At 53.6% G+C, this 25,579-nt stretch overlaps 2 protein-coding genes across 6 annotated transcripts in view; both read left to right on the top strand.

The window, feature by feature from the left end:
* The window catches only part of CLTCL1 (clathrin heavy chain like 1), a 34,560-nt gene extending 29,749 nt beyond the window's left edge, over window positions 1-4,811 (top strand). For 2 of the 4 annotated variants that reach the window (XM_050318423.1, XM_050318425.1), the window contains 3 exons: window positions 561-581; window positions 2,368-2,443; window positions 3,465-4,811. In XM_050318423.1, the coding sequence (XP_050174380.1) occupies window positions 561-581; window positions 2,368-2,443; window positions 3,465-3,580 (213 nt within the window). In that variant the 3' untranslated portion in view covers window positions 3,581-4,811. Of the gene's footprint in view, window positions 1-560; window positions 582-2,367; window positions 2,448-2,857; window positions 2,947-3,464 lie in introns of all 4 variants that reach the window. The other 2 variants (XM_050318427.1, XM_050318424.1) reach the window with 2 other exon arrangements.
* Window positions 4,812-11,132: 6,321 nt separating this feature from the next.
* SLC25A1 (solute carrier family 25 member 1) lies at window positions 11,133-25,527 on the top strand. Of its 2 annotated transcripts, XM_050318522.1 has the most exons (9): window positions 11,133-11,286; window positions 21,638-21,745; window positions 21,881-21,980; window positions 22,211-22,349; window positions 22,834-22,918; window positions 23,077-23,181; window positions 23,580-23,695; window positions 24,005-24,078; window positions 24,172-25,527. In XM_050318522.1, exons 1-9 carry the CDS (start codon window positions 11,196-11,198, stop codon window positions 24,284-24,286), a joined length of 933 nt encoding a protein of 310 aa, XP_050174479.1. In that variant the 5' UTR covers window positions 11,133-11,195; the 3' UTR covers window positions 24,287-25,527. The 2 variants fall into 2 exon arrangements, with proteins under 2 accessions (XP_050174479.1, XP_050174480.1); XM_050318523.1 differs by lacking the exons at window positions 11,133-11,286; window positions 21,881-21,980.
* Window positions 25,528-25,579: the final 52 nt, after the last annotated feature.

The following is a 25,579-nucleotide window of genomic DNA, read 5'->3' as shown; positions in this document are numbered from 1 at the left end:
GGGTTCATCACTTCAGGCTAGCTAGCAAAGTTTATAAATAGATGCCTTGGGACTTGAAGAGGTCTAGTTAAACGTAAACAACTGGGCTCAGAGCAGCTCCATAGTTGACGAAACTGAAAGCTTGGTGAGGGCAACACATACATCACTCTGTTTTTGGTAACTGTGAAAGTAAAGTACTGTTTTCTTGATACAGAGAATAGAGCTTTTGAGTAACTAATAGTGCACATTATTCTTGCATTGGCCATAGGAATAGACTGCTAAAGATGTTTTGGGGTTTTTTTTAATGGAAAACAGAACTTTAGATGTGTAATCTGGCTGTACAATACTTATACCAATAGCTGATGCCCTACTGAGAGAAGAGAGATTCTGATCACGTGTGGTCCTGAAATCTTGTCTCAAACAGCTCTAAGATACTAAGCTAAGGCTCTGCCTTAGAAGGCTCTAGGGTTGCTCAGGACATCATAGTAAAGAACTTCATTAAAATGAGCAATTTAAAAGTGACTGCTTCAGGTTGCTTCTAATAAGTCATGTTAAGTATTCCCCTCTGAATTTTCTTGCAGGTTGATGGGCTGTTCTATAAGGTGACACTCTGATTTCAAACTCTTTGTGTTCATTTGTGTCCCTCAATATCCTAGGTTTCTTTTACAGGAATCTAGCTGTAGCTTCTGCCAGAAGAGCAGTGTAATTTAGCTCTAACTCATTTCCTGTTCACTTTCTAATGCTAAAAGGATAACTATTCACAAGCAACTTGAAAATCCAACCAGACTCTGCTCCTCTTCATGGGAAACAGAAACAACTGAAGAGTACTTCAGTGTTTGGGTTCCTGTTCACTGTGTTACAGATACCCTGTGGCAGGGAGGATGCTGTTCATAAGCAACCAAAAGCAGTTGCCGTGGACAGGATGTGTTCTAAGGACAAATGGCTTGTTACACTGTCAGTTCCTGCAGTGTGCAATAATTCAGGTGTGGCGAGTTTGAGTAGTGCCATAAAGCTTCTGTAAAGTTCTTGGCTTTGCTGTGATGAAATTGCTTGCACAGATCTTAAATGCCTCCTACTCCTGGTATTCCCCTCAGGAGAAACTTGCCACACAAGTTTACCTGAACCCTTCCATGTGAGGTTTAGGTCTAAAATGATGTATTTTAAACTGCTGGTTGGATTTACAAGTAATCACCTGTACTAAATACGGGATAACTCGCCAGAAGGAAAATCTGCATGGTGAAAATGGTTTACAGTGAAACTAATTTAGTCTGTTGAATTAACTGCAAAACGTGGAATTGGAGAATGGGCTTTATAAATGTATGTCTAAAATTGTCATGTAACTAACTTCAAAAGCACAAACAAGTAGACTAGTTTCAGTGGGGTGTGTACATCTTCCAGGACTTACCTGTCTTTTCTGCATAAAAAGCTGTTAAAGCACAGGACAGCCCGTGTCCCAGAAGGGGCCAGGCACACAGGATATAATAACACTCACCTGGAAAGCTTTTGAGCCACTTTTAGGCAGCAGAGCACCCGTGTTTCGGCTTTCCCAAAGCTGCTCTTGCCCCGTGGTTGGGATGGCTGCTCTCGGCATTCCCGCTGTTTGTCCAGCTGAGGGCAGGACTGCGCTGCTGGCCCAGTCTCTGCAGGGCAGTGCCGGGGAAAGGCGATCCTGAAAGAGCAGGAGTGCCAGGGTAAATAGGACAGGACAGGTAGTTCCAAACGGGTAACTGTCAGGTACTTTCCGTAGGGATTTGGATAGCATTTGTAACACCAATTTTAGTGTTATGCTGAAGAGCTGTTAGGCTGACAGCTATAAAAAAGCAGCAAGAGACCTACTGCCACTCAAGTTACTAATTTGAATTGCAAACTTGAAAAGGTTCAGGAAACTGTTGAACACCACATCTAGATAACATCTCCGAAGTGTAATAGAGACCCCTCTCACAGCAGTTCTCAGACCAGATACGATTCTTGCAGTGGGAAAGGAGGATGAGAAGGAGCTGAAATACAGCATTGGGCTAAATGTAGGTTTGTCCTGGTTGTCAGCACTGCCTGTACCTAGATGTGAATCTGTGTGATTTTTATGCCTTGCAGTCTTCACTCTCAATGGTTCTGAGTTAACAGTGACTAGAATAGGGCCCCAAAAAGTGCTTTGTTTGGAGGTAATGAGTTCTCATCTGCATTTGAGAGCTGTTGGTTATTGCAATATACCTAAAGCAGCTGGCAAGTCAGCTTGACAGCATAGCTTGCTGGGAACAGGCAGACTTTATAGTCCCCAACTTGGACTAAAAAGGAGCACTTGATAGCTGAGGTACCAGGAATGAAAAGCTTCACACAATGGTGCAATTTCTAGACAAGGCCTTCATAAATCTCCTGTTCACTTCAATGTAGGTGGATAAACTTGATGCTTCTGAAAGCCTAAGAAAAGAAGAGGAACAAGTAACTGAACCCACTCCAATAGTATTTGGTAGGTGAAAGACTTAGTTTTAATTGATTACCTGTTGTCACTCTGATCTCTTTTTGTGGAGGCAATTTACATGACTGTGTTCAGTCAAAGTAAAGTGGTTTCAACTGGAGGGTGATTGAAATGGTTGTCTCTGCTAGATGAACTGCATAAGTTGTCCAAGTGACATCTCACAGTACTTCTGCTCCTCAGCTAAAGTACTGCTCCTCTTCCATGGCTCAGAACTCTACTTTAGGAATACTCTTTCAGTATGGGAACAGGACAGGGGGATATCAGGGTGTTGCCAAACCCAGGACTAACTTACAGAGCATGCAAATTCCTCCTCTTACTCTTGTCTGAGGAATGTGTCTGCTTTCTGCTCTTCCAAGTAGAAAGGCAGACTGGCTTTCTAGCTCACCCATTTTAAGACATGTGCAGCCAAAACACCATGGCTGTCCTCAAGTGTGCTGCTATTCTAGAAGCCCTTCTGAAGAGTCATTCTGCTAACAAGCACCCAGAAGTGGCTGGTAAGGGAAGGATGTGACTGGTTCCCTGTCTGGTATAAATGTTAACCTGAATTTAACATATGCATGAGGCACGTGTGGTCCTAGTGATGAAAACAAATCTGTCAAGGTATGTTCAGGCCTTTTGCAGCGCTCTCCAGACTGTGAGACCTAACCGACCTAACTATTTGCTTGAATTGCTTTACTCTTCCGATCTGACCATGCATGGGTTAAATAATATCAGTTTGTTTGGCTTTCAGTATGGTCTCTTCAAAACAAGCCACACTGATCAAGCCCTCAAAATCAGTTGATAATATCTTCCCTCTGAGTCCTGCCTTGCTTTCGTAGCTTTCTGGTGGCAAGAGCAGATGGCCTGGGTGCCCACTCTGTGGTGCATGTTGGGTGATAGCGTGACTTGAGAGTGTCTGCTTGCACAGGGGCTGATTTTTAGCTAAAGCCACGTAATCCTGTCCCACAGTACAGCCAGCAGTAGGGAAGCTTGGGATCTTGAACTAACTTTCTCTTTTTCTCATGCTTTCTAGGCCAGCAGTTGATGTTAACAGCAGGCCCCAGTGCAGTACCTCCCCAGGCAAACTTCCCATATGGATACACAGCACCAGGATTCACCCAGCCGCCTGTTTATGGTTTCAATATGTAACTAGCTCTCTGACAGACCTTCACTGTCTCTGTTCTCTTCCTTCCCGTCCCTTTTTAACTTCTCCAAGAAGTACAATGGTCCTAAAGGCACAGATGACCTTCTGTTGGCTGAACACACTTGCTGCCCGGCTCAGTGAGGAGACTTCAGCAGGATGCCTGTTACTGTTATTTATTGATTATTGTCCGGTTACATTTCAACCTCTGAAAGGCAGCTTTTGTTGATGACATTGTGAGACTCTTGTCTGAAGTTAAGGCACTATTTCACTAACTCATATAGCAATAACTGCTTGAGGCCAGGGGGAAGAGAGCATATTTTTCTTTCTTTTGCAAAGCCCATTGAAGGCAGCTGGGAAATTGCCTGGCACCAAGTTGTTAAAGCTCTAGTTGAAGCTACTGAAGTAGCAGGGTTGTTAACGATTCAGTGAAGCATCTCGTTAATAATGGATTGTTGAAAGGTTGGGTACATCTGAACTACCCCATTTTATTTGCATTCTTATGAGCAAAAGAAAATGGGCTTTTCTAATATTTGCGCTCTGAATGCTTAGAGGAATATTGGGAAAGTTTCTTTTTCTGGACAATAATGCTGTTGGAGTTCAATGCTGTTGGGGTTCAATGCTGTTGGAGTCTGTTCTATATTTTCTGGAGTAGATCTGAGACTTGAAGAAAATAAATCTTCTCATGCCAGAGAGCAAACACTTCCCAGATCCTTTTTGTTTAACAAGAAGAGAGCATGTTACTCATTGACGTTAAATGGTACTAAAAGACACCTCAGCTACGTGTGGCGAGAGAACACAGGAGTGTGCATGGGCTGCCAAAGTACTAGAGATGCAAGAGCACAGCGTCAGGGTTGGGGAGGGGGACACTGCTAAATACTGAGGCAGTAGGGAGGGCCTTAATCCTGACTTTTTATTTGCACCTTTAACTGGTTCTGGCATTGGCTTCCTGCCACACCGTGTTCTGCCCCTGTCTGGTGGGCAGAGTCAGCACCACCTGAACAAACAGGGGGCACTGACTCAGTTCTGCTGTGCTGCAGTGGGATCAACAGCGCGTCCATCACCCACCTCTTCCTTTGAGAATGCCAACAGGGATGTATGATTACTTTGTGCCACTTCAAATACATGTATCATTAACGTTTTATGTACTTAGATAACAATGTATAATTTATGGTTATGAATCTTGTGCTAATCTTGAATATTATAAAAGTCCAACTATAAATGTAAAACTGCAGTATCCACTGTGTGGTTCTAGTCTTAATATCTTGGGGGTGGGGACTGGTTGGTAGTACTACACTACCACTCATAGCATCAGGTTTCTGTTTCTGACAGCTAAGGATGCCAGGCAGGAAAAGGGAGAGCTGTGCCAAAGCACGTAACAGGGAAGGCCTAGCAAGGAACTTAAAGGGAGTTGTGATCTCTTCACCAGACACATCAGCATGCTCCGTCACGTGGGGAGGGCCTGCTGCAGGAGGCTGTCACATGCTGCCATGATTTCATTCACGGGACTGGGAAAGCTCCAGGCCTGTGTTGAGGGAGGTGCTGCAATAAGTGTGTTCTCTGTGATACATGAACACAGCAGCAGTAGTGGGAAGCTACACCTGCTCATACTGAATCCTACTGGAACAGGGCAAAACATCTTCTAAGTGCAAACCAGTAGAGATTTGCCAGAGTTATGGAATCTGGAACAGCAGACTGTGCTTTGGCACAGTTCTAACTAGTGTGTTGTCTCTCTTGGTCACCACACTGTGATGGCAATGGCACAGGGACGTGGTTCCACCCTTCTGGTGATGCCAGAGTGCTTCAAGCGTTGCTGTAACATAGTAAGCTCAGCTTTGTACTTATCAGCACTCGGGTCAGCTTTAAATGTGGGCAGCTAATGAGATCAGGGAAATGCCACTCTGCCCAGACTTACTCATAGCAGCAACTGGCCAGGTAGCTTGCTGTTTTCAAGGAAAACGGTACTTTTGTCTTGTAACCAGTTCCTTGTGGATGGAAAGGAACTGATGACCAGCTTAGTATGATTGTAGGACTTCCCTTCATCTCAACTTAAAAATGTGCTGTGGCTTTATAGCAACAACTGTAAGCTGATGATGGAACACAGTGAAGTGCTGATCAAATACTGGAACAGCTCCTGCCCTGTGGAGAACTGAGCTAGCCTGGGGATCCTTAATAGCTTCAGTCTAGAAATCTAATTACAGGAGTGACTGAGTTCTCAAGGAAAGCAAAGCTGCCAGCTCTGATGAACAGTCTTGCTTTAGTTGCTCTCCTGGTATCTAAGATCTTGCTAAGTTATAATGGCTGTCTTAAATTCTGTGATCTTGCACTCTAAAATGCACTCAAAACTGTCCCCTCCCTGCCACTGCAATGCAAACATACCTACAGTGTGGAACAAACTCTGGCATAACGGAGCACTTCACTATTTCTTTAACAGTGAAGTTGTTCTCAGCAGGAAATAACCTCTCTTTTAGAGGGTTAAGTGGAGGATTTAATTCAGTTTATCAATTTGCAGCGTCCAAGTTTTTGAAAACTTGGATAAGATTGTTCTGCAGAAAGTTTGCTTTAAAACTAAGCTTTTTGCTAATTCCCACACCGTTTCAGTGAGATGGGGCAGGGCTGCCCTGTGGAATGATCCCTTCATGCAGAATGTGCTGCAGGGTGCAGCATATGGAGACCAACCCTTCCAGCTCTATGTCAGAGAGTGACTTGCTTGAAACTACATGCAGGCTTTTGCTGCCTCATGCTTTCCCTCTGGGAAACCCAGTATGGATCTCATGTGTAATGGCTCTTGCTATTTGTCAGACCTCAGGGGAATCTTCCCCAGCCTGGCAAACTCTGGGCAACTCCACATCTGGCATCAGAGAAGACAAGCAACTCAAAACAAATGCATCTCTGGGGTAAGTCCCGTTTCTTACTGGCTACATAATGGTGTGATATTTTACAAGACTTATATTTCCCTCCCCTCCTTTTTAGGGCTCTCTAATTAAATGGCAGTGTAGCAGAAGGAAATGCTCTGAAGTCATTTTGCTCCTTAAAAAAATAAAAATCATAGGCAGCTGAAGTCTATTCAAGTTTGTGCAAATGATGGACATGATACAGCAAAGACAGTAGTAACTGTAAGGCCCAAAACTTAATTCTGATTCAGTTCTTTTTTTAGCAGCTGCAGTGCTAAGCACTGCCACTTTATAGCAAAACATGGATCCTTCATCAGGCTGCATGAAACAAGGAATGACTTTTCTTTTTTTCCCCTAGCAAATCCAGCAACAGTTACTCATAAGGACAAGAGATTCCCTCTGTTCTTTGAACTCTAAAACTGACAAACAAACCCTTCCTTGTCTGATGCCCACTCAGATGAGTGTGAGTAACTTTAGAACTTGGGCAAAGCTGACTGTTGACTGCTGTGTAGTTAATGTTTATGCTTGGATGTGTGACATCTTAATTGCAGGCCTCTGAGAAACTCCTGGTGTGGCTGATCCAGCATGACGGTGCATCCAGCCTGTACTGAAAAAACCTGAGGCCAGAACTCCTGCAGAACTTGGAAATGAGTAGCAGTGCACGTACCAGGTTCTCATAACAAGCTGCTCAGCAAGTGCGTGCATTACCTTGTGACAGTGTGTTTCTCACGTGCAGAACTTCTTTCAGTCTTCCTGGGCCCTTCCTGTTCTGCTGTAAATGGTTTGGCTCTGCACTGACTGTATTTCCTTTTCTGCTTTACAGAGTACCCCAAGACTGCTTCGGTCTCATTCGTTTCCACATAAGGACATAAGGCTGGAAAATGCTCAACGACACCGGAGTGCTTTGTGACCCCAGGGTGTAATTGGGTTGTGGTTTGCCGGTGAATGAGCACTCGCTATAGCAACCTGCAGGTGCACCAGTCCAGCTTAATGGATCTGGAGTCTTTATTCTGCTCCATCTCTTGCTCCAGCAGGCTTCCAGCCTCCAGAGGGTTTGTCACCACTCTGGCTTTCTCATTTTTCAACACTGTGCGTTTTCTGTGGGCACCTCTCCAAAGGTAATGACAGATCCTGACTCATGTTTTTACTAACAAAGCACTGCAAAATTGTTAGCATAGGTATATGTTTCGGTCTACATCCTTCAGTCTGGAGCCTTTGCAATCCTTCAGGAGGGAAGCAAAATCCATCTGTTTTCATCCAAGCTAAAACAGACTATAAAATTGCCAGCTTTTAAGCTTAAGATGAATTTGAAATATAGTCAGTGAAGTCCTTCTTGTTTTTATGTGTCAGAACTTAAAAATCCTGAGTCATGTTCTGAGTTTGTCATGCATTTTCCTGCATGGTTCAGTGACTCAAGGAGATTTTTTTTTTTTGTTTTTTTTTTTGGTCTGCTGTGGTTTTAATCAAGACTTCAAAATTTGTCTAAAAATCTCTGTTTCTCCTTTTCCCCCCAGTGGTTACGAAAGGAAGGAATTACAAAGTCTTCTGGTATGTTGTTTTCCACAGCAGTGAGGTCTCCAATCTTATGCAGAGCACAAATTCCCCAAGTACTGCTTATCCAGCTGGGAAACGAGGAGTGGGTTTGGGTGGGAGGAGATGGTTAATAAATCTCTAATTGCTCTCCTTTTGGAAGGTACTTTGTTTTTGCCAGTTAGGAGGTGCCGACATGGCCTCATCTAGGATAAACTGCTAACAGTAGCTTTGTTGAGTAATATATCCTGCCGTGAGGGATTCACAACCCTGGTGTGGTAGCAGAGTGATAACCTGTAAATGCTGTACATGTGTTTCACTCTTCTGAGATGAGTCAGGCCCACGCAAATGTGAACGTAACAGGGACTACTGTGAGGCTCTTGAGAGGCTCAGTCCTGGTAATCTCAGGAAATAATCTCGAATAGCAACAGGAGCTCTTCTTGGATGTGTGTTCAAGTGGAATCGTGGTAGTTGTTAGGAACAGCATCATCTTTCTTACAGTCACAGGAGCTCCTGCTGCTGAAAGCTGGGGAAACATTGACTCAAGTCTGCAATGTGATCACTTCTTGGAGCCAGTTATGTGCAGGATCTGTTTGCATAAAGGAGCTCTTTAGTCTTGACAGAGAACCTGAGAGGAAATGAGTTTTCTTATTTTACCATAAGCCCCTACATGATGGGGATTAAATAATGCATGGAAAGGCCTGTAGTAGTTGATGAGTTGTAACAATTGTGATAATACAGCTGTTTATCTGGTGAAACGAAGAGACTCCCTGGTCTGAGGACATGAAACAGGAAGTTATCTACCCCACACTGACCACTCGTGGTCTCTGAAACCATGGTGTGCTGCCTGGTGCTAATTAAATAAAAGTAATAATAGCAATTTCAGGGAGGGGCAAGGGAGGAATAAGTTGGAACAGCTCAAGTGTTGTCACTGTTTATGAGCTTCTTAGAATCCAGAATGCTCTGTCTGCAACTGGGGTTTGTGTTTAAAAAAAAAAAAAAGTGAAAGTTGCTTTCACTTTCAGTAGTTCTTCCTAATTCTGATGATTAGGGTCTGGAGAGATGCCGTGAGGCACATTGGCTGCAGGAGCACCTGACTATGGATTTCACAATTCTTGTGTCTTTGTGTGCCAGCAGAAACAAGCACCAGCCACCAGCAAGTGAAATAGGTTCAGATTATCAGAGGGTTGTTTCCATGAAAATTCCTGAAGTGAGAGCAGTAAGATACCGATTTGATGTCCTCTGTGTAACAGTAGTTGCTCTTCTATGCTTTGACCACCCATTTCTTAGGAGATGCTCTTGACTGTGCAAGTCTGGTGAAGTATTTACTTTCACCTAAGTCATGGGGTTTAAAACACCCCTGGTATTTCAGGGGTTGTTTATCTTCCTTCGATGCTTCTCCTTCAGGCTTTCTGCTGACAAGTGGTGTTAGCAGCTTCTCAGAGGTCAAGTTAAGATGACTTGCAATCTGCATGTGCTTAAATATGAATAATCCTTTCCCTGTTCAGCGAAGTAAGCACTGCTGTGAATCCCATTGAGCCTGATGTCAATTAAGCACGTGGTGTGGTATTTTCTTGAGCAGGATGAGGTTGTGCTCAGGCCTTGCTGGCTTGATGATCTGGGAGTCTGTAAGAGCCAGTGTTCGTTGTGTGGCCTCCCAGCAGTGGGTGGACGTGTTTCCAGGCAGATGCCTGCTAATGAATGCCATGCTAATTTGATGGAAAGGTATGAGGAGTGGCAGAGGTTAATCAGAAATCCAAATGCATTTGTTTGTTTGCCATCTTTGAAAGGATTTATCTTATCTTTGCCATTCTAATGCTGCTAACCCAAGCACTGAGCAGCTGCTCTGCATCTGTGGCTGGGCCTATGACTGTTTCTGCTTTCCATGTACCTTTTACATGTTAATTCCCTCCTCCTTTACTTCCATGTGCTGAAGGTGGGAGGCCTTAGACTTGGCCTGAGACCACCTCAACAGACTTGCCTCTGTGACTGTTTTAACTCTGTTGTGAAATGGTGCACAGTTCTGGCCTCACCTGGGGACGAGTTCTGCAATCCAAGTACGTTTGCTTTTAACCCTGGCAGAATAAAGGTGCTTCAGTTTCCCAAAGGGTCTTTGTGCCGGTGGTTTAGCCACGGAGCCAGGGCTGTGTAGCTGCAGAGCCAGCTTTTGTACAGGGCTGGCAGCTGCCCAATTGCTGAGTCTTGTTAAGCAAAAATCATGTCACAGAGAGCAAGTCTGGACAGGAGCATGTTCTGTGCATGGCTGGGGGCGACTTCTTACACAAAATGTTCCCTCTTTGGAATAGGGTGGCTGCTCCAGGTGTAAGGGAGAGCACAGCTCTGCAGTCCAGCTCCAGTGTTCCCTGGTTTCTTTGAAATCCCAGATGGAAAGGAAGAGTGTTGGTTTCTCCCCCTGCATCCCTGTAAACACAGCCTTTAGACATGAACGAGTGCACGGCTCTGTCTTCCTATGCCTGCAGATAAAACAAAAGTTGTGATGCAATTTGCACAACCCACTTATTGAGGAGCAATAGATAATAAATCCCCCCCTGCCTCCCAAGCAAACAAACACAAACTCACTAAGCCCAGCGTGGCCTTTTAATTTGAGCATGTTTTGGTTTCACTTCCTTCTGCACTGGACGGTCATAGGTCATCACTACCCCGGGAGGTTCCTGCTCTCTCTTCCTCACCGCCTGAACCAGAAAGGATTCAAGCCAGGGGCCTGAGAGCATCAAACCCTCCATCCCTTCGGACCGTCATCCCCGCGCAGGAAGGCGCTGCTGTGCCAGCCTCCCTGACCGGCTGGGTTTGGGGGTGTTACAGAGCTAGTCCTGGCCTAAGCGTGCCCGGGGGTGCCGATGCTGCTCCGAGGGGCGGAGGCGGTGCTGGCCACGTCCCTCGGCCCGGGCCGGCATCCCTCGGTACCCACGCGGCGCCTTTTCCCGTGAGTTCCTCGGAGCGGGCTAAGCCCCCCTACCCCGCAGCCACCGGGTGGGTCCCGGGCCGGGCCACGTTGCCCGTCGGTTGCCGCTGCCCGCCCGTCCCCGTCCCCGCAGAGCCGCCCAACGAGCCCCAACGGGCCGCCCCCGCCCCGCCCTGCGAGGATGTGACGCCGCCGGGGCCGCCCCTCGCGGGCGCGGCTCTGAAATAGGGCTCGGCCGCCGCTCCCGGGCAGCCCGAGCCGCGGAGCAGCGCGGCCATGCCCGCCCCCGCCGCGCCCCGCAGCCTGGCGGCCGCCGCCCCCGCCGGCAAGGCTAAGCTCACCCACCCCGGCAAGGCCATCCTGGCAGGTAAGGGTCCCCCGGGGCTCTCCCGGGGAGCGGGGCTCGCCCCGCCGCTGCCAGCGTGGGCATCCGCCTGGGCGGTGCTGCCGGACCCGCCCCGGGGCGGCGGCGCTCCCGCAGGTGCTGCTACTCCATCCCGGCACTGCCGCCCCTCTCCCGCTGCCCCGGAGGCGGCCCCGGTAGACCGGGGTTTCCCTTCGGCCGCGGCAGCATCCCGAACCCGGACCCCCGCTCCGGGGGTCGCAGCGTCCAGCCAGGCTGTTTGTGCTCCCGGAGGTCTGGCCGCGGAGGGGCCGGTGGCCTCGGTCGTAGATCGGGTCGAGCGGCACTCGCGAGGTTCAGCGGGGCAGGTTTCCATGCCAGCGGAGGGAGCGGCACTGATGGGAGAGGCTGATGGCAGCAGGGACTCCCGCACGCACCCCCAAAGGGCTTAAGGGACAAGGCTGAGGCGGCAGCAGTCAGTTGTCCCTGCCCCAGCTGTGTCCCACACGCTGCGTTGATGCAGTTCCTCTGAGGGCTGCTTGGTCCCTCCTTTGTGCCTCAGCATCGGTCCCTGTGGATCAGGGCGTGTTTTCCCGTCCAGTTCTGACCACTTCCATGGGATCTAAATAGGCTCCGGGTGCAGCAGTAATTGCAGAGTTAACGCTCTGCCTCCTGCTTGTGGCTGGTTCGAGCTCTGAGCTGACTGGAGTCCAAGACAGTCGCAGGCTTGTTAAACTCCTTTGTAGCTGTTCATTAGCTCCCTGGTTTCTCCTGCCAGTCGCAGGACAATTCCCAGAGTGGAGATTAGCGTCTTTGTTTTGAAATGAGCCTTCGCAGCCTCGACATGATTGGCATGTTTAGGGCTTTTGTGTTTTCCAGCCAATTCCCCCTCCTACGATTGTGCCTTTGTCTCTCCAACTCCCCGCTCCCCTCCAAGGGCAGAGCTCCAGCCTCCAGTAGCAGGACCCGGGAGCAGAAGGCTCTGCCCACCCTGGCTGGGCACGGGCAGCTGAACACTTGCTGCTCCATCTCTGCCCTTCCACCCGTGCCGGGTGGGTCTCCCCTCACACAGACCTGGAGAACTGCCGGAGGTGGATGCTTGGAGCACTGGAGCGTGCAAAGGGTGCCGGGGCCTCCCAGGGTCACATCTCCTGGAAGGGACTGTGCCTGCGCCATCCCTGGGGCTGCCTGGCCACGGGGCTGTGGCACAAGGAGAAGGCAGCTGTGGCCAGACCAGAGAGTGCCTTCTCATTCAGGTGAACCCTTGGGTGAGTCCACGCTCCTCCAGAGCTCAGGGGGCTCAAGGCTTGTGCTGCCCCGCCTCAAAATGGGTTGTTTTTTCAGGCCTCTTCATGTAACATTTTTTAAAATGGGATTTAATCCAAGATTAAGATGGGAAAGAACAGGCTATTTTCTTCTCGTCTACCCTTCTCAGTCTTTCCCATCTTGCTGCCCTTGTGCAGTGCATCAGGTACCAGTGTACCAGGAGACTTTCATAACCCTTGTTTCGGTCTCTAATCAGGATCATCAGCTGTAGATGGATTATTGGTATCAGCCTCCTCTGAGAGAGGTTGCAGCAGACTTGCCCTTCTGTCCCCTGCCATAAAAGTTGCCGTGGGTATGCCTGGAAGCTGTTCTGGTGTAAAGGTTCTTGTGGACTTCGCCAGGTGCCGGGTTGGGCAATGTAGCACGAAGTTGCATATGCCCCTGCTTGGAGGGGGTCCTTCTGGGTCCATATGAGGCTGCAGAGGTGGAAGAAGGACCCTATTGAGATGCTGGTCTTCTCCTCACAGGCTGTAATCAGAGTAATTGGTTAATGGGCAGAAGTCCAGCCAAGCCTCTGTGGCATCTAATTGTATTAGAGAACCACAGAAACGGGAGAAAGCTGCTGTTAACTCCCTGCACCCTGGTCTGCTCAGCCCTCCAGCCCCTTGCAGGAGGATGCAGTGCTGTTTGTGGCTGTGTCTGCTGACTTTAAAGGGTTTGCTGATGCTCTCAGGGTTTCTCATCTGACATTTGTCTGCACAACAGGGGTGTGTGCTTCAGAGCTCAACTTTCTGGAGAGCTGGAAGTGTTAAGATGAACCATTCTTGGCTGCGCCTCATCAGCCTGTACTGGTGGAGTTAAATAAGCATCCATCATCCCCCCCTGGGTGCCTCTCTGCTCACAGACCCCCTCTATAATTGGGATCCTCTGCCAGGGAGGCACAGCAACCTCGGCTGCCCAGACCTCCACAGGCTGGGGCTGGCTCTTTTCTGAAGAGACACAAGTGAAGCTCTGGCTGCCAAGAGCTCTTCTCCTTTAGTTGTTGCAACAGACAAACGCAAGGTTAAAAATTAATTTGCTAATGGGCTCTCATTTGTCGGGGCAGCTGTTGTGTGCCAGGGCAGCACTTCACCTTGCGGTGACCACGCAGGCGGTGCCGGCGCTGCGGCCACGTGTGGCCTGAGCACACGAAGGCAGCTGGGCTGTACTGGCTGGCTGGGTGGGTGTTGTTGCCAGGGCTTGGAATGGGAAGTGCTCTGCGCTGACTGGGCTTTCAGAGGACAGAGCTGAGTGGGTCTCTGCCCCTGTTCCATCCCAACACCCCCTTTGCAAAGGGACAAGCCCCCAGGCTCTGAACTGATGGTACAGAGTCGGTTTGGAGAACATGGTGCTGGTGAGAAGTGACATGGCTTAAGGTACAGCAGTTAGGTATAACATGGCTTAGCTTAGACCTGTTTAAAAGACTGGTAAACATGCAGGCTTTATGCTGAAATGGATATTAAAACTGTGTCTTCCCAACTCTCCTGCTGGCTCTGCTACCAGTTGCAGACTGGTACAATTTTTCTGTGAACTCACGAGCTGGTTTGAGGGCCAGCTTGTAACTCTTCTGCTGGGTAACAACCAACCTGTTAGCAGGCAGGCCGGGAGCCCAGCTGTGCCTCCAGCCTCCCCACAGCCAGCTTCCCAGTTTTGTGCCGTGGTTTCCAAGCAAATCCTCGAGCCCACTGGCCTCCTGTCCCTCCCACCAGCATCCTACGAGGGCTGGTCCACTGTGCAGCTCCCAGCACGGGGCCACTCCACAGTGAGTGGATGGGGAGCTCGAAACGAAGGCAGCAGGTGGTGAGACAGGAATGCTGGTGGCAGAGCTGGTGAGACAGTCACCCCTGCCATTCCCCAGAGCGCTCCTTGCTGGGTTTTTGGACACCACGGTGCTGTTGGATCAGCTTGAGGTGGGCTGTTTAGAGCCCAGCACAAATGGTCTTTACCACTTGCAGGCAAACCCCCACACTCCTGCCCTCCTCTTGAGAACTTTGCTCGTGGCTAGCAGAGCCCACGTGATGAAAGGCTTTGCCTTCCCTCTCCAGAGTTAAGTACAGCCTTGCTCTGTTTTTAGCCAGCTTTGAAGCCTGGGGTCTGCTCCCTCCCACGGAGAAGCTCCCAGCTGCCTTGCTCTCTGCATGGTACCTCTGCTCATCTGGGGGCTGCTGCACAGTTGTTGTTCCTGCCTACACCTAATCCTGCCTGCTCAGGGGGGCAGGATGCCTGGACACTGTCCTGCATGGTGCTGGATTTGGAAAGAACTCGCAGTTGTTGTGGCTGCTGTTCTGGTGTTGGGTACCACTGGGAAATAGCAGTGATGTGCACCAGGGGCTCAGGAGGAGCATGGACAGGGGAGAAGGACTCTGCAGGGAGAGAAAAGGACCTGCAGGGTAGAGAATGGAGCAGGGAAGGTTCAGCAGGGAGCTCAGGCTCCTGAGAAACAAAGCAGTAATTAGAGCTTCAGTTTCCTCTTCTTTGTTAATCCCTGATATGATCTTTCTTAGGAAATGCTGTACCTGCAGAGGAGAGGAGTTCAGGCACTGGGTGTGAAAGCTGAGACTTGCTTCTTGCAGAGCAGGACTCCTTTCCCAAAAGTCCCAAGTCCACCTGGGTTTCCAGGGCCATTGCTCTCCTGGGAGGTTGTGAGGGAGGTTGTGCTGCTGGGAGTGGCTGTGGTCTGGCACACTCCCTGGCTTTGAGATGGATGCCCGGTGCTCACAGCAGATTGGGGGATGTTTCCCCCTTGATGCTGAGCCAAAGGAGCCAGGTGGTGGGATGAGCACAGCCAGGAGGAAGGACTGGTGACCGTGGAGGAACCAGCCCTGCCAGGTCTGCTGCCCTCAGTGCTTCCTGCCTGGTTGTGGTTTCCCCTGCAGTTGCCTCCTCTGGCTGTTGTCTGTTTGGGGAGTGGGGCACAGGGAGTGTGGTGGCCCTGAGTGTGTCCTTGGCTGCCCGGGAGCCCTCGTGGACTGCAGCAGAACCTCAGAGCAGCCCCAAGGCTCCTGGTGGGAGGAGGATGTCAGCCCCAGGGCCAGGAAACCACATCGGGCTGTCCACTGGGTCTGAATGGATTCTGTGTGAGCTGGGGTTAACCCTGGGCTTTGAAATGTGAGTTTCTGAGATTTTCACATGGCTGATGCTCTGCTTGACATTCTGCAGGCAACCATTTTCTGTGGGTTGATGTAAATGATCGGAAGGAGCCATCCGTCTTCCTGAGGCGATGAGCACCATGGGCTGACAGCTCGGGGATGTTGCAGCGTCTCTCTTGTCTCTGATGGCCCTGTGTGGTGCATGCCAATGCAGCCTCCCTGCCCTGTTTGTGCCCTCAGGTCTCGGGTCACCTCCTGACAGCAGGAGTTGATTTTTTTTGCCATCTCTTCTCTCTCCCTGTGCTCCAGTGCGTGGCACAGCAATCACTCCCCTGTGCTGGTGGCGAGGAGACCGGAGGCTGTCCCTGGGGAAGGCTCAGTCCTGGCAGTGGCTCCTTCATCCAGCTGTGGGGCTGTGCTGGGGGAGGTGTCCAACAGCCCTGGGCTCTGACGTCGACTCGGAGAGTTCAGAGGGTTTTTTGATGCTTGAAAAGTTGGTGTCCAGAGTGGAGTGGTGGGTTGGCTGGGGTGCACAGGACAACACAGGGAAGGTGACTTGAGCAGGACGGGGCACTTGGCAGTCCCCAAAGGTGGGGTGAGCGCCAAAGGCAGAGGATGCTGTGACTGCGAGCACAGGGAAGTGATTTCTGTATCCTGCTCACAGCCAAGAAGTTTAAAATGTAGTAATGGTTAGTTGTAATGTTGAGAAGTGAATGCAAAGAGGCGATGAGTGAGTGGGTTGTGAAAGGACAGCCTGTTCAAACAGGACAGTTCCAGTCAGATTCAGGACAAATTATTCCATCCCATCCAGAGCGTTATCTGCAGCGCTGTTTGCACGGTCAGGGCTGTTTACCCACCGATGGCACAGGGTACTGAGAGGCATCTCTCCTGTTTGCCTTTCTGTGTGTCCCCACTGGGGATCAGACTTCATCCAGCCTGCCTGTGGCACTCTCTGTGACCAAACCAGCCGTGTGTGTGTGTTTACCGATGGACCTGCTGAACCCCTGTGCTCCCCACCAGCCTTGCCCCTGTCAGACAGGAGACCTCCAAGGCATGGACACCCTCTGAGCCTGCTGACCTGTCGCAGGACACTTTTTTTTTTCCCTTCTAACCAAAACACAGGTAATTTTCCAGCAGTCTGGTTTGGGGGAAGCTGCTTCCCTGTCTCAGCACTGTATGAGACCTTTGGCCGCAGAGCTGCCCCCGTGGTGGTTTTCCCCGAGGATGTGGCTGCGGATGGGTGCTGAAGGGCTGTCCGTGGCAGGAGGAGGTGCCTGCCGGCTCCTGAGCCCCGACTTTCACAAGATGGCCCGTGGTGGGACGTGTTGGGGGGTGGGGCCGTTAAACCCGTTTCACCGCTGCAGGCAGGGCAGGATTGATTGCTCCACCACTGCCTTCAGCTGGGGGATGGCAGTGGATGGGTGAAGGGCAGCCTGGGTGGCTGCCAGGAGGGGTTGTTCCCTTGGCAGCGGGGAGCAGGGACCTGTCGGGAGCTGGCAGTGGGTGTTCCTGCCTCCCTGATTTGTAGCACCCTGATGGGGTGCTTTTGGGGTGTTTTGTGGGTTTTGTTTGTTTGTTTGGGGTTTTTATTGTTGTTGTTTGTTTTTTGGATTGTTTTGGTTTTTTGGGGAGGTTTCTGATTTTCCCAGCTCTAACAGCTGCCTTGGCTAATGGAAAAGGGCACCAACCAAGTCCCCTCGTGAGAGTGGGAGCTGTAAGCCTGGCATCCAGGAGGTGGGCAGGATGGCCCGCTGTGCCTGCGGCGTGTGGTCCGTGTCACCCGTGTCGTGTGCTCAGCTCACCTCCTACACCTGCACCTTCTGCACGTGGGCTGGGTGCCCCCCAAACAGGGGGAACTCAGGGCTCTGCTTCTGCTCTGGAGAGGAGCTGAGAGCTTGTTTGTGCCTTTCCACCATCCTGAACCACCCGGCTGGCAGAATGGGGAAGCTTCAGGCATGGGCCCTGGGAGAGCTCTGCTGCTTTGCTCCCAGACCCTTAGGAATAATTTCCTCTGACCTGAAAGGATCCTGCTTAATCTGAACTTAAAAGGAGCTTTTTGTGTGGAAATCAGGTGCTTGTGTGTCAGCATGTGAAATCACTCTTAAAAATGGAGAGGCTGAAATTGCTCTCCAGGTGCTCACTTCTCATCAGAGCTGCATAGAGACCTGCTGCTCTGTCTCTCTGCAGGAGCAGGATGTTTTTGCAGGCACAGTCACTTGCAGGAGAGGCAGAGGGGCCAGTGCCACCTCCTGGCCCTCTGTGGCTCCCAGACAGGGCAGTGGGTGCTCACTGGGGCACTTGCCTCAGGGTAGAGGTTTGCAGTGGGTGGCAGTGCCAGCCCTGGCTGTGCAGTCTTGGTTTGTGTAAGTCCTGGGACTCTCCTTGTCTTCCCCATTGGAGCTGCATCCTCCTGCCCTCAGCATCCACCCTGTCCTGGGCAGGACCTGGCGATCCTGGGATGCAGTGGCCGGTGGTGTCCCCAGAAGCTGTTCACTGACAGGGTGTGAAGCTGGACCTCTGTTTGCTGATGCCATCACGTGTTGCATGAGCGTTGCAGGGGCAGCACCCTCCCACTGTCCCCAAAAACCCTCTTCTTCCTCCTGCCAACTCTCCCCAGCTGTGCCCAAGGACGGCTTTCTTTGGCTCTTCCGCAAGGGAGAGCTAAACTTTTTCTGGGAAAACCATGCCAAGTGGCTGACAAACAGGTATTTTTCCCATCTTCCCCTTCCTGCTGGGCCTGCCGTGTCGGGATCACTGGCAGCTGAAGCACATACAGGGGATGCTGCAGGCAGGGAGCCATTCCTGGTGCTGGGAGCGGGATCTCCCCACCAGACACCTTCCCTGGGGCCGGGCGTAGTGACCTTCCCTGAAGGACGTCCCGTCTCTCTGGCTGTGCTGCATCCAGCTAACAGTGGAGAGCCTTGGCCTGGCACCTCAGCTGCCCCGCTTGCTCTTTCCCCTCCTGAGCGCTGCCAGCTGTTCCTGCTGACTCCGCGGTGTTGCAAGAGCTGAAGCTGCCGGTGAAAGTCCGGGTAAACAGGTTGCAAAGCCCCCGCAGCCCTGGCGAGGGAGGAGGTTGGACGGAGATGCTGCTCGTGGGCAGTGGGGTGATTTATTTGCATGGAATAAGGTTTCTGCTGGAACAGTACTGTGTCGGGAGAGGAGATGACAGCAGAGCAGGACCTCTGATGGGTCCCGCTTCCAGGGGGGTTAGGGTTTGCAGGGTGGGTGGTCTGTGCCACCCTGTCTCTCTGCAGGCAGATGAAAATGGGTTAAAATTGCTACCAGTCACGGAGCGTGTCCCAAGTCCCTGCTCTGTGCACCTTCCCATTGAGCCCAGAGCGACAGCAGGGGGCAGGGAGGGGACCTGGCAGTGTGGATGCCTTGTTCCTCCGTCCTTGGCCAGGGCAACCTCAGCGCCCCAGAGGCTGCCAGTTCCCAGGAACAGCACTCTGTCCCTTTGCTGGGGCACTTCACAGACTTCCGTGGGTGTGGCTTTACCTGTGGGATTCTGGGCAGAACTTCTCTGCCTCCCCTGCATGGACAAATGTCCTCAATCCCAGTGGCAGCCAAGGCTGTGGGCAGGTTGTGGGAGGTGCAGCATCCCTCCCTGTGCCATCTGGTGTGGCTGCCATGAGCCCAGGTGCTGGTTGCCCCTGGATTGGTGCTTGTCCCAGGTGCTTCCCTCCTGTCTGGCTCCCGGAGGTGCTGGGGCAGCAGCTGGTGCTGGGTGACCGGGAGGGAGCAAATATTTATGGCACTTCAAATGTCCAGCACTTCAGTTCTGCAGTGTAGGAGGGAGGGAAGTGGCCTTGGCAGCAGCTGGGGTGTTCATGTGGCTGTGGTGTGGAGAGGTGCCAGCCAGTGCTCGGCTTTTTGGGGACTGTTGCACTCAGCTGGAGGATGCTGCTGCTCCTCATCCTGCTGCTTGCTGGGGGCCTGCCAGCTCTTCCTTGGGAACTGTTTGTCTTTGCAGGAGAAATTACAGTGCTTGGCAGCCCCTGTGCCATGGGAACAGCAGTGTCTGCCACCGCTGACAGACACACCAACGATGGGAGAGAGTTGAGGGGCAGCAGGAGCACAGTGAGGACCCTGGGGATGGTGGCTGTCTTGTGGTGCCCCAGCAGAGAGGGTGACTGGCTGGCTGCAGTGGCATGAGCTGGCCTGGCTGTGGCTTCTGTGGTTTCCTCCCACGCCCCCAAAGCACAGGGTGCCGTGGAGGAGTCATGGCTGGCAGTGGTCACCCGTTCCCACCTCCCAGGAGCCGCCTGCCTGGCCTGGGCTGGGCAGCTCCAGCCCCCCTGGGAACACAGTGGGAAACAAGGGGCCTTTGTCTGCTCTGGAGGAGCTGGGCTGGCCTCAGGCCCCATCCCCAGCACCCCACGGGGCCGGGATGTTGCCAGGCTGGGCTGGCGGGTCCTGCCTTGGGCACTCCGTGTCACGGTGTCCCCATCCCTGCTGTACTGAGTGCTGGCCTGGCTTCTTGACTCCCCTGGGAGGACAACGCAGCCTGATGCTTCTTTTGCCTGGGGGAAAAAAACAGGATAAGGCTGTTTTAAGGTGGGTGCTGGAAGGAGTGCAGCAAGGCTGCTTTCCCTTCCCTTCAGAAAGACTGGGCTGAGAGTAGGCAGCAGTGCTCCAGGGGATGCCAGTTGCCAGTGGCACTGGCCCGGGGGAGCTGGATGTAGCACCAGAGATCCAGTGTCTCTCTTGTAAATTTGGAGGCTGTACAAATGAAATTTGTGAGAAACTCCACTGGTCCGAGGAGCTGGGGCCTCCTGCTGCTGTCACGGGGAGCAGCCACAGCCGTGGTGCCCCCTATCAGCATCCTCTCACAGGGGTGGTTTGTGGGGTGCTGATAAGCAGAGCTGTGCCGTGCCGTGCTGCACTTGGGTGCAGAGCAGGATAACCACCACAGCATCCAGCCCCAGCCCTTCCCACAATGGCAGTGTGTTCCCCCCATGGCTCCCCACCGTGGCTGTGGTGGGAGCTGCAGTGCTGCTGAGTCACACCGAGGACGTGGCCAGGCTGGAGGGGCCATTGGAGGCCGTGTGTGAGACTGGGAGCTGACAGCCCCCCTGACCCCACGCCATTCCCCATCCTGAGGGCCAGGGCATGGTTCACCTTCCCTGGGCAAGGAGCAGGGACACCCTCAGGAATGCTCTGGTGGGTGCTGACCCCAGTGGCAGCGCCCTCTGCCCTGAGCAGGGTTTGCCCTGTGATCCTGAGGGAGCGGGCTTGGCTTTGCACTTCCTCCTTGTTGCGGCACAAAGGGCTCCCGCTGCTCGGCGGGACCTGCCCGTGCTTTGATGCGAGGAAATGTCCTGGGATCCGTCGTGGCCGGATGGGCTGAGCCCAGCTCCCCCAGCCCAGCTGCAAGGGCTGCAGCCACGCTGTGGGGAGCCCCGTGGCTGAGAGCCGGCACCCCTTGCTGCCTGGGCTACCAGGAGAGGCTGCAGCCGCTGTAATCAGCCCCCAGCAGCCGCCGCTGCAGGAGCCCGGGGCAGCCGGACAGGCTTGATGATAATTGTGTTTCCTGCTGGCATGGCTGGTCTGCAGATGGGCTCCCACCATGTGGGGAGTGGTGCTGGGCCTGCTGCAGCACCGCTGGGTTTATAAATCCCAGTGCTGGCAGCTCACCTGGGGGTGTGGGGCTCTGGAGAGGAACAGGTGCCCTTGGGGGGTAACTTGCCAAATAGGCGGCTGTGGGTGTGGTGTTTTGCCTGGTTTTCCAGCCACTTTGGCCAGTCTCCTCAACGTCTCTTGCCATGGCTGGGCACTGATGCCCGTGCAGGACACTAGGTTGGCACAGGGCCCTGCTGCTGTATGGAGTGCCCAGGGTTTTGGTGAGGACAGGCACATGGTGTCCCAGCCCAGACCTGGCTGCCAGCAGCCCTTGGCTCAGCCATCCTGGAGCGGCAGCAGCCACTGCCCTGGCCTGGTGCTGCTCCTGCCCCAGTGGCCCCTCCTCTCCCGTGCAGGTGGCCTGGCCGGAGGGATCGAGATCTGCATCACATTCCCCACCGAATATGTGAAGACGCAGCTGCAGCTGGACGAGAAGGCAAACCCTCCCCGCTACAAGGGCATCGGTGAGCACCTGCCCAGCGCGGGCCCCAGCCCCTCGCTGGGTTTGGGGGCTCCTGGGAAGCCTGGCTGGAGCTGGGGCGGTGGTGGGTGGTCCTCAGCGTGGCGGGTGACAGTGGCACTGCTGTGCTCTGCCACAGGGGACTGTGTGAAGCAGACTGTCCGTGACCATGGCATCCGGGGGCTGTACCGGGGGCTCAGCTCGCTGCTGTACGGCTCCATCCCCAAGGCTGCCGTCAGGTAGGTGTGTCCCCAGGGCCTGGGGTGAGTGGGGGGGACCCCCGACAGCAGCAGACGGGGGGTGGTCTTGCCCTCGGTGTCTCCACTGGTGCTTCACCAAGGCCAGGCGCTCTCCCAGACGGGAGGATCCTCTTGCAGGGTGCGTGGCTGCTCCTGGAGGCAGACCCAGAGCAGGGGGGTGCAGCCCCCTGTCCGGGTGCCCAGGGGTTGGCACAGTGGCTCCTTTGCAGGTTCGGGATGTTCGAGTTCCTCAGCAACCAGATGAGAGACGAGCAGGGACGGCTGGACAGCACGCGGGGCCTCATCTGCGGGCTGGGGGCTGGCGTGGCCGAGGCTGTGGCAGTGGTCTGCCCCATGGAGACCATAAAGGTGGGTGGGAGGCAGCTGCCAGTGTCCCCTGCCTTGGCACTCCTCACTGGGCTTGGTGGGGAGGGTGCAAGAGCCAGAGGTGCCTGACTTTTGGGGACCTGAAGGCCACATGAGTTTGCTCAGGCCAGTTTTGTAGGGCAGGATCTGATGGTGGAAAGCCCTCGGAGGTCAGGTCAGGTGGTCCTGGCCCTTCTCCCACTCTGGGGAGGAGCCCCACACTCAGGAGCCATCTTGTCACCCATTTTTGGACTGTAAACCCCACGTGGCTGCTTGCAGTGGCAGTTTCTCAGGTTTTGCTCTGCAAAATGCGCTGCTGGCCATGGGCACAGGCTTCCCCTGTGGTCTCTGCAGTGTTGCCTGGCTGCATGGGTTGGCTCTGGTCTTGGGACTGTCCCTGGCACAAGGCAAGAGGTGGCCAACAGCCCTTTGGGGCCATCACACCTGCCCTTACCTCAGCCAGGACGAGCACATCATCTCCTTGTAGGTGAAGTTTATCCATGACCAGACCTCTCCCAACCCCAAATACCGTGGTTTCTTCCATGGCGTCCGGGAGATTGTTCGGGAACAGGGTGAGTCCGGGGAAGCGGCACCCTGACCCCCTGGGTACTCCCGTGCTGTGGGGACGGGCTGGGAGGTGGCCGATGGGCACAGGCTGGGATGTGTGGCCTGAGGAGGTTTTTCTCTGCCAGTTGAGGCTGGTCTCTCCTCCAACACCCTCTTCTTGCAGGACTGAAGGGGACCTACCAGGGCTTAACTGCGACCGTCCTCAAGCAAGGATCAAACCAAGCCATCCGCTTCTTCGTCATGACCTCCCTCAAGAACTGGTACAAAGGTACGGTGCCCTCATCCCCCCAGGCCACCCTGGCTATGCCTCTGGCTCCTCCAGCCCACCCTTGGGAGCTGGGATGGACTTTCCATCAGCACACCCCCTACTTCTCATGGCTCCGCCACTCAGGATGCAGGAAGATGAAAACCAGGGTGGGGTGGCCCCAGCTCATGGGGCCGAAGGGTCCTGGTGCTGGAGCATCACTTTCACACCCACCCTGAGTCCCTGGGCACTGTATGGGCTCTGTGGGGCTGCTGCTGCTGGACAGTCCCCTTCAAACGCTCCAGCCCCCAGCTCAGCACCATGACCACAAGCAGCCAGACCTGGGATCTTCTTGTGGGCTCCCTCAGGAATGAGTGCTTCATCCCACCACTACTCTGTCCTCAAACTGTCTTTCTTTCCAGGGGACAATCCCAACAAGGTTATCAACCCCTTCATCACAGGGGTGTTTGGAGCCATTGCTGGAGCTGCGAGTGTCTTTGGCAACACCCCCTTGGACGTGGTGAAGACCAGGATGCAGGTACAGTGCCAGGACACGGTGTGAGACCACTCTGCCTGCAGCAGGCTGGGGCCACCCGCTGCCTGGGAGCTGTTTCACACAGTCCCTGGGGCAGGCACTGGATGGTGGTGGGATTTGGCTTGGGAGATACGTGGGGTTGGTGCTGGGAAGTGTTTGCACAGGGATGGGGATGTCCCTCTCGAGTTTGATTCGCAGCAGCGAAGAGGGATCAGTTCCTCATGGCACACCCCCAGCTATCTGCCTCCCCCACAAAACCCCCCAGATGCACCCCTGGCTCTGGCCTCTGATCCTGCTTTCCCCTTCCCACAGGGGCTGGAGGCGCACAAGTACAAGAACACCTGGGACTGTGCCTACCAGATCATGAAACACGAAGGGCCCCTGGCGTAAGCTCTGCAGTGGGGGTGGCTGGGGGGCAGGATGGGCAGGGAGGGGGCTGCGAGGGCACCCAGCCCCACGGCCCCCTTTATCCCCGGCAGGTTTTACAAGGGCACGGTGCCTCGCTTGGGCCGCGTCTGTCTCGACGTGGCCATCGTCTTCATCATCTACGATGAGGTGGTCAAATTCCTCAACAAGGTGTGGAAAACGGACTGAGGGGCCGGGCCAAGGGGCCCCACCTCCTGGGCCCCGCAGGGCTGCAGCTGGAGAGCAGAGACCAAGCCCACACCCGCCTGCAGGTGCTGCCAGGACCAGCTCTGCCCCCCATGCCCTCCCCCCAAACCTGGCCACCTTTATCTTTAGGAACAGGCTCTGGAGCAGGTTAAATTACTAGTTATGTGCTAAAAGGAGCAGGGAGGGAGCAGCATCCCACCATCCAGACCCCAAGCATCCCCGTTATGCCCACTTCAATCCCCTGTTGACACTTCCCCCTGGTGCTACATCAGGCGTGAGTGCTGGTTATCCAGGGTGAGGTGTCCCCTGGGATAGTGGCCCCAGGGCTCCTGACAGCCAGGAGCTGCTGACTGCCTGGGGAGCAGCTCTTTTTGGGGATGCTGAGAGCCGCCCAGAGCCATGGTGTAATGCCAAGCTGTGGATGGGGCGTCGCAAGCTGATGCTGGGACTGACACCGCCGGCTGGGAGAGATGCACTGGGTCACAGCAGCTCGGAGGGAGCCCAACAGCCCTGCACCTCCCAGGCCGGGAGGGCAGTGACCTGCTGGTGTGGCCCCAGGCTTCTTTCTCCCTCCCTGCCAGCACCAGGACCACCGGCGTGCAGCATCCCATCCCTGGGGTCCCGCTCAGCCCTGGGCTGCTGAGCAGGGGCTGCCCAAATTTGCACATACAGCCAGGCCTTTAGTTGTGCTCGTGGCAGGCCAGGGTTGGGGTGAGCTGGGTGCCCCCATCACTTGCCGTTTACAGTCGAGGCGCTGTTCGAGCCGGGGTGAGGAGGGGCAGCCCCGCCCCGCAGACTCGGCCCCTCGGCCGGGGGTGCAAACCCCTGTCTTCTGCCACATTCCCCCCATCTGCCCTCCCGCTGCCTCGCCGTGGCCCCGTAGGTAAATCCTGTAGCTTTTGGAGCTTCACGCTGACCCACTAACACCTGTGGCCGTGGGGCCGGAGCCCTGCTCTGCCCACACCAGGCTGGCCCCACACGATTTGTGCCAAACTTCTCCCGAGGGAGTGGGGGATGCAGGAGCCAGGGCTCCACCCATCCCTGCTCCCTCTTGTTGCCAGCGATGAGCTCAGCCTTAACACAGGAGGGTGAAGGAGGAAAGCCCGGGCACGGTTTACCTGCGGCTTTCGGCTCTGAAGCCAGTGAGGGTTGCATTGTTGTTTTTTTTTTTTATTATTATTCTGTTTTACATTCGCAATTTGAATAAAATCAGTCTGGCTTTAGCAGCTGCGTTGGTGTCTGGGCGGTGCTGAGTGAGCAGCGAGCAGCTCCTGC

The sequence above is a fragment of the Myiozetetes cayanensis genome, unplaced genomic scaffold (assembly GCF_022539395.1).
Source record: "Myiozetetes cayanensis isolate MyiCay16 unplaced genomic scaffold, myiCay2020 scf21, whole genome shotgun sequence".
Lineage (NCBI taxonomy): Eukaryota > Metazoa > Chordata > Aves > Passeriformes > Tyrannidae > Myiozetetes > Myiozetetes cayanensis.
Note: the sequence above shows the minus strand (reverse complement) of the source record. Positions and strands in the feature narration are given on the sequence as shown.